At 40.8% G+C, this 8,433-nt stretch overlaps 1 protein-coding gene across 1 annotated transcript; it reads left to right on the top strand.

The window, feature by feature from the left end:
* Positions 1–1,745: 1,745 nt before the first annotated feature.
* Positions 1,746–4,180, top strand: LOC138648110 (fibronectin type III domain-containing protein 7-like). Its single transcript, XM_069737616.1, has 5 exons — positions 1,746–1,760; positions 1,842–2,133; positions 3,121–3,381; positions 3,517–3,771; positions 4,125–4,180. Exons 1-5 carry the CDS (start codon positions 1,746–1,748, stop codon positions 4,178–4,180), a joined length of 879 nt encoding a protein of 292 aa, XP_069593717.1.
* Positions 4,181–8,433: the final 4,253 nt, after the last annotated feature.

Here is an 8,433-nt window from a genome sequence, read left to right as displayed (position 1 = left end):
CCAATCATTTAATATATTGGTAAAATTATTAGCTTGGGAAAATGTAAACTAAATCTGATATTGCTAGTATGCAAATGATGTGTGAATTAAAAAAAACAATGTAGCTGCTCAACAAAAAGGTCCAAATTACGCGGAGCTCTGTTCTGATCAAACGTACGTAACAAAGAGAAAAGATTCGTTCCAGCTCCTTAAGATAACATAGGTAACATTTTAAAATCTTAGCTCTGGTGAAGATCTCAGGAGTATGATTGAAACGCGTCACTTTTTCCTTGTCATAATCTTTTCATTTTTTTGACTGCCATGGAATTATAACCATGGTAAAATAAATAAAGTTTTTATATTTTATCTGAAGGAATGTGTGCACCTAGGTCTTAAAAAAAAAATTACAGAAAATGACAAACTTTACAACTTCAAACCACAAGGAAAGCTTAGATCAGTGAAAATAGCGGATTGTTGCAAATTAAGAATCAAATTAGCTACTGTAATTCCATATTTTCTTATTTTGTCCTGTCAAGAAACAATAGTGTGTGTGAAAGACGATTCTCACAATTCATCATTGCCTTTGCACCTGTTTTTTTGTCAAGGTCTGTGTGTGCTTTTGAGCCTTTTTTTGTTTGCATTCAATTAAAGGGAACCTGTCACCTGAATTTGGCAGGATCGGTTTTCGGTCATATGGGCGGAGTTTTCAGGTGTTTGATTCACCCTTTCCTTACCCGCTGGCTGTATGCTGGCCGCAATATTGGATTGAAGTTCATTCCCTGTCCTCCGTAGCGCACGCCTGTGCAAGGCAATCCATTGGGATCATTTTTGGAGAACTTTCCTTCATGTTTTTCTTCATTGACTGAGTCTGAGACTGGGACTGCCCCGCACGGATGATATTCATGAACAAGGTGCAAGGCATTTTGATGACCTGCCTTTCCTTATTTCCCTTGAGTTTCCGTTGATGTATTTTTATGAATTTGGCGCAATTAACCACAGTAAATACCTCAAGACAAAAAAATAAAAGTTTCATTAAAAAAAAGCCACAAATGATGAATCAAGGCCACAGTGTTTTTATTTTCTCATTGAAAGACCAATAGCCAGTGTAATTATAGATTCATCTCCTGGGCAGGGAGGACACAAAGGAGGATACAGACAGGACAGCATGGGATCACAGCTGATTCTTAACACAACCTTGAAATGATAATACTTATGCCTTAAGGTACCGTCTCACAGTGGCACTTTGGTCGCTACGACGGCACGATCCGTGACGCTCCAGCATCGCACCATTATCGCTCCAGCGTCGTAGACTGCGGTCACACTTCGCAATGCACGGCGCTGGAGCGATAATTTCATGACGTATTTGCGATGTAGAAGCCGTTGGTTACTATGCGCACATCGTATACAATATCGTGCACACCTTTGTTACACCATGCGATCATGCCGCCACAGCAGGACACTTGACGCCGAAAGAAAGTTTCAAGCGATCTGCCACGACGTACGATTCTCAGCGGGGTCCCTGATCGCAGGAGCGTGTCAGACACAGCGAGATCGTAAGTATATCGCTGGAACGTCACGGATCGTGCCGTCGTAGCGACCAAAGTGCCACTGTGAGATGGTACCCTTATACCAGGAGGATGCAAGGAACGAGATTAGCCCACTTGATGCTCAGAGATACTAGAACGCACCTCAATCCCCCTTCCTAATACCGGTCATTATTAATAGAACATAACTAATCAGCTCCGACGAGAGGTAAAATAACCGTCATGGACGGTTTCCAAGTGAGAAGTGTGTAAATAGTTATTATGATATCTACAGATACGTTGTTATTCTTTAATTTTTGTTTCTGGTTTTATATACAGTTTCACAATCTCAGTAACCTTTTGGCTTTGTTTTCAGTGCCCTGTACCCCCTCTAACTTGGAATCCCAGGTCGGTGCTGAGGTTGTGAACATTTCCTGGTCAGCCTCCATTGGAGCTGTCAATTACACCAGTGTCATCACAGGAGACGGAGAAGTCACATATGAGTGTCACACTCCACACACGAGCTGCTCGGTGCCAGATCTGATGTGCGGCTCCCAGTACAGTATGGCTGTCACAGCCTATGGCCAGTACTGCAACAGTAACAGGAGTTACACTAAAACCTTTCAAACAGGTCAGAAGTTTGATTTCCTCATCCAAAAAATCAGATCAAAATGATATATCACGCTGCAAAGTGGAGAGTATTGCCCATCAGAAATTACATTATGATGTGACTTATTATGTTTTATTACACTTTAATATGTTATTGAGAGCTTTCTGTGGTCACCTTTACAGTATAGTTTATACATTGTAGAAGCTAGTGGCTTCTATCTCCTTCCCAGAAAATGTATGATGCTTGTGCGGCCAGTAAGAACTTAGATTACTTTCCATGCAATAAGGAATGAAAATGTGAATTATTAGCCGTAACCTGAATTTTTGGAAATACGTTTTATCATACTAATTGTATTAATGCAACTATGAGTGGATAGCTTTACACAACCCTGGTCCATGGTCCATGTTGGCGCTTTTTGGCTATGGACAGGAGCTGCACGAGTTTTTTGAACTTCCGAGTTCCTTGACGTAAGATTTAATTTACCGGCCCGGCATGACGTCATCTGTGAGGCGTGCAGCGCACAGGTGACATTTTGTTAGCTTGGCTAATCATACTCTGAGCCTTGTATCCCAGAAGGTAAGGAAATTCACGTAGCTCCTGTCCTTTACCAGAGAACACTGACCAGAACCGTGGACAGGAGCTGCATGAGTTTTTTGAGCTTCTGAGTTCCTTGACGTAACATTTGATTTACCGGCCCAGCGTGACGTCATCTGTGCGGCGTGCAGCGCGCAGGTGACATTTTGTTAGCTTGGCTAATCTTACTCTGAGCCTTGTATCCCACAGGGTAAGGAAATTCACATAGCTCCTGTCCTTTACCAGAGAAAACTGACCAGAACCATGGACAGGAGTTGCGCAAAGTGATCCACTCACCTCTAGTACTAATAATCATTAATAATCATTATTTTTTATTGATCATGATTCTGAAAAAAAAGGCTTTCAGAATGTTATACAGTTTTCGCATCATTGATACTAAAAGTCCATATATTCTAATGTGTGTTTGATCTACAGCACCATGTAGTCCACAGAACGTGACTGCTGAAGTGGACTGTGTAACAAATATTGTGGCTGTATCCTGGGATAAGAGTTTGGGAGCAGACAATTATACCGCTTTGGCCATTACCACAGATGGTGGACTTTATGTATGCCATTCCAATTCAACATACTGTGACATTGTGGGATTATCGTGTGGTCAGAAGTCTGTGATAACGGTCTCAGCAGCCAATAACTACAGCGATAGTAAGGCGAGCTCGGCCATAGAACTGCTAACTGGTGAGTACCTAGCCGAATAATATAGCTTATGAATTTTAATCTTTCTTTATTACAGTAACAATATGAAAATATATGCACAACTGTGTGTAGTGTATAGTGTGTTCAGATTTTGACAAATTGCTTTTTTTCCCCCAGCACCCTGCACCCCTACTAACTTGATATCCTTAGCTGGGGCTGAAGTTGTGGATGTCTCCTGGTTGGGCTCGATAGGAGCTGTAAATTACACAACTCTCATAATAAAAGATGGTGGAGACAAATATGAATGCCACACGTCAAACATGAGCTGCTCGGTAACAGATCTGATGTGCGGCTCTCAGTATAGTGTGACGGTGACAGCGAATGGCGCCTACTGCAGCAGTAACAGCAGTCACACTCACAGCTTCCAAACAGGTGAGGACGTTATACATAATATACTGTCACATTATAACAGCACAGTGGCTCAATGCAGGAGTGTACACAGGTACAGTAGATGGTAGCCCCTGTGCAAAAACAATGTAAGGGCTTTTTAAAGCCCAGTAGCTCATCATAATGCAAATTTCCCCTGCTTTGAAGATGGTGGTAGGGCCCCCTTACCTCCTGGGCCCCTGTGCAGCTGCACGGATTGCACCAATGGTATTTCCGCAACTGGCTCAGTGGTTAGCACTGCAGCCTTGCAGCTCTAGGTTCCTGGGTTAACGTTCCACAAAGGACAACATCTGCAAGAAGTTTGCATGTTCTCCCAGTGTTTGCGTGGGTTTCCTCAGGGCACTCTGGTTTCCTCCCACATTTCAAAGACATACAGATAGAGAATAACTTATGAGCTTCAGTGAGGACAGTGATAATGTATGTAAAGCGCTGTGGAATTAATGACGCTATATAAGTGAGTAAAATAAATAATAAGTGCAGTTTTCCTCTTTTCATCCCATTGCTAACACAAATATATGTGATACGTCTATCATTGGAAAACTCTATATTTGGTGTGAAATGCCATTTACATGCTAGTAGATAATTCTATAGAAGGTTTTACAGTAGGAATTCATTTTTCTAATAATCTGTGTGTTTTGTCTTCAGCTCCTTGTACTCCACAAAATGTGACTGCAAACGTGGATTGTGTGACGAATATGGCAACTATTGGATGGGAACCCAAACCAGGAGGAGAAAATTACACCGCTTTAGCAATTGCTACAGATGGAGGAAATTATGTCTGCCATTCTACTACAACCTCCTGTGACATTGCGGGGTTAATGTGTGGACAGAAATACCTAGTAACCGTCTCAGCAGCCAGTAAGGGTAGTAGCAGTAACGCGAGCCAGCCCATAGATCTCCACACAGGTAAGGGGTGTTGATCTGCATCTGATTTGTCTACCTGAAAAAAATTCCCCTTCTAAATCCTCATACAATCCTAGAGATTACAATTTAGGGAAAATTAAAGGGAAGTTTCCTAATATAGCTCCTTATTCTGCTAAATCTGTTAAAAAAAACCAAATATCTCCAACACAGACAAATTTGTTTCCTACCAATCAGATGAATCCATTAACTCATCAGGAGAGATGGAAAATGGTCATTTTGGGGAGTTTTATAGCGATATAGATTCATCTGATTATAGACGTGACTTTTTTTCAGATGATATGGCCCTTGATGACATCTATTCTTCAGAGTCATATTCTTCCTCAGAACACAAATCTAGTAGTGAAAACTCTGACTTTTATGAAAAATTTAAGCAAAGAACTAAACCAAATCAAACCAAATCAGAAAAAAATACAAGGGCACTCTAACAACAACAACTCATTGATAAACGATATCCAAGCAACAGATGATAATCCAACAGAAAAATTTATGATTAGCATATGTAAAGCCCTCCTAGTTTCAGTGAAAAATACTACAAGTGATGATGATTCAAAAATATCTGAAACCAATTTGGAAGACCTGAAGACTCTATACACTTAAACAATACCAAAGCGTCCAAGAGTTTCATTAAAGAGCTCTTTGAAGATAAGTTATCATACATTGCTGTTAACACACACTCAAATTCTTATGGAGTTTCTGATAACTCCTTCTATAACTCAAAAAAAATCTCTTCAGTCAAAAATCAAAGGTCCTCATACCCTACCGAGCAGCAAAATCTTGCTACACTCTCTGATTCATTGAAAAATATCCAAAATGATATCAATTCTTTTAGAAAAAATCTAAACAATCTTGAAGACTTTTAAAAGAAAAACAATGTAAAAATTAGAGGGATTCCAAAGAACTCCCAACTAAAAGATTACAACTCTTCATTAATTTCTTATCTACTTCCTAAAGCCAAAGAGGAAAATGTACTTGAAAAGGTCTTTAGAGTACGCAGACCATCTGCTCTTCCATCTGATGTCGAAACAGATGTCATTGTCTCCTTCTACCCCACAATTGGGTTACAAATGCTTTACTAAATATACCAAAGGAGCTGAAATTCCTTTCTTCTCCATATAACCACTTGGTCTTTTTCAAAAACCTATCTCAAGAAACATTACAAAAGCGAAAATTATTTCAGTCCACTACCTGTGAACTCCGAAAAGCTGGAATACCTTACAATTGGTCTCAGATCTCAACGCTAAAAATTAAATTTGCATCCAAATTGATCGATATTTCATCTCCGGCGGAGGGAGCTGACTTCATGATAGGTGCAGGTATAATATCCTCCTTGGACTCCCACGGACTCCTCTCTAAGTCCAAATCTGATCTTCGTCCCAAATGAAGAAATACTACAAACAACACCTTATTGAATATAATTGTTCTATTATTTGAACGCCCAGAAATACTTTTCTTCATTTATTCCTCAGTTGTAGCCTGTTTTTGAACAGTACTTTGCCCCCACAAGGTCATAGGAACACCTAAAGGTGATTCCAGACATCCCAGGACGTATTTATTTTTTCCTTTTGAACCATATTTGACTTTTGAGTAAGCGACAGTTGTCCTGGTTCTATTTGAGTAAGCTACAGTATGTTAAAGTATGGAAGTCCTGTATTTTCTTTCCCCTTTCTTTCCCTACTATCCCATGTATCCTATTTTTCCCGCACCCTTTACCCTTACTTTTGTTAAATTTGTAAAACCAATAAAATTTGTTGGAAAAACAAATGTTCTCCAGTCTGCCAACAGTGATTTTATGGAAGCCAGAAATATTTTGTTTAATTTTTGCAACATTTTGCGACTTTTTGATAAAGAACAGTACTAAAAACAATTTGAAGAAAAAAAAGGTTTCAAATGTTCTACTTTGCGTAGACTTCATGAATCGCTAGTGCCATTTTGAAGAATTTGGCATAAAAATCAGCAACGAATACCCACAAGACAAAAACTGAAAAGTGACTTAAACCCACCACTAGTCATGAGCGAATATACTTGTTGCTCGTGTTTTCCCAAGCAGCCTCAGGTGGTCTCTGAGTATTTGTGACTGCTCGGAGATTTAGTTTTCCTTGCCGCAACTGCATGATTTGCGGCTATTAGACAGCTTGATTACATGTAGGGATTCCCTAGCAACCAGGCAACCCCCACATGTACACAGGCTGGCTAGCAGCTGTAAATCAAGCAGCTGAGGCACGGAAAACTAACTCTCCGAACACTCACAAATACTCGGAGACCACCCGAGCGTGCTCTGGAAAACCCGAGCAACGAGTATATTCGCTCATCACTACCCACCACCACTCTCTTGCAAATGATAAATTGGGTTCATTGTGTTTTTCAGCTCCTTGTATCACAGTCATGGAGACACCACAGCTCAACTGTTACAACAACTCAGCTTCAATGTCTTGGAGTCAGACTCCTGGCGCCATCAGTTACGTTGCCAATGTGACCAGTGCGGGAGCAGAAATGCTTTCCTGCCACACAACATCCATGGGCTGCATCATCAATCAGCTGCAGTGTGGTCAGATATATCATGCGACCGTTACCGCCATCAATCAGCAATGCACAGGTCCTGCAGCCATCCCAGTGACCCTCACCACTGGTAAGTAGCTTGTGCTCATTCACCAATGATAAGATTTTGGTACATGTACAGTCAATATTGAACATTGTGAATATTCCGTACTTATGAAAATGATGACTCTTTCCTTTGCCGTGTAATTTCAGCTCCCTGTCAGCCTCACAATTTAGCTGCAGATACAAATTGCTCCAGCTCAGTGATCAGGTTGAGCTGGGATGAATCCCTCGGAGCTCAGAGTTATTATTCAGTGCTGAGGACACCAGAAAACCAGTATCTTCTATGTAATAATACTGAGCTGGGCTGTGAGATCCGTGATCTTCCATGTGGACAGGCCTATGATGTGACCGTGACAGCAGTCAATGACTGGTGTGAGAGTGCACCCAGCTCTCCATCTGCATTGTACACAGGTATATTGGATGCTCTGATGTCATATATTGGTGGCAAATAATTCAATTAAATACTAATATTAGATAAGGATAATAACTAGATATGGTTGTACTTACTCTGGCTGGCGGAATTGTTAAGGCTGCAGCTCATAAGCATCCGCTGATCAGCTGCAGCGGTCATGTGAAAAAAACAATGTCACATGATTGCCAAGGGACATAGAGGCAGAGGAGTGGTGGCTGTACAGGAGACAAGTATGCTTTTTTCTTGCCAGGAGGTAAAAGAGTGCTTTGTGCTTATTTTATTCATCCCCCTGGAGGCATTCAAAAGAAAGGGATTGGCTAGAATTAGACAAGTCTAAACAGCAATAGCACAAAAAAAAGACTTGAAAATCCTCCAAAAATACAGCAAAAAGGCAGAGATCCTTACCTGCCAAGGCCTCCAAACAAATGCACTAGCAGGATGCAGTGGATCCATATAGTTAAGATGGCGGCAACACAGGTGCAAGAATACCGATGAGGCAACCGCTCACAGCCTACCAATTCATGGTAAAACAGGTATAAAAAACTACAGTATATAGCCATATATTTGGAGGCGGGGGTTAATAGTTTTGTGTGGAATTGAGTGTATGTTACTTTAAGAAAAAGCTAATGATGCCATATTGGTGTTGCTATGTATGTGTCATGTTATGTTTTGTCCCCACTTTGTGCACCCAATAGCCCAGGATGGTGTGTTGC

Source organism: Ranitomeya imitator, chromosome 8 (genome assembly GCF_032444005.1).
Source record: "Ranitomeya imitator isolate aRanImi1 chromosome 8, aRanImi1.pri, whole genome shotgun sequence".
NCBI classification, from domain to species: Eukaryota; Metazoa; Chordata; class Amphibia; order Anura; family Dendrobatidae; genus Ranitomeya; species Ranitomeya imitator.
The sequence above is the reverse complement of the archived record's forward strand: the minus strand, read 5'-3'. Positions and strand labels throughout refer to the sequence as shown.

Bases quoted from the DNA above. Each gene is read 5' to 3' on its own strand.
- LOC138648110 (XM_069737616.1), top strand. The intron at 2,134-3,120 runs GTCAGAAGTTTG...TTTGATCTACAG, and splicing joins CACTAAAACCTTTCAAACAG to CACCATGTAGTCCACAGAAC. The intron at 3,382-3,516 runs GTGAGTACCTAG...TTTTTCCCCCAG, and splicing joins GGCCATAGAACTGCTAACTG to CACCCTGCACCCCTACTAAC.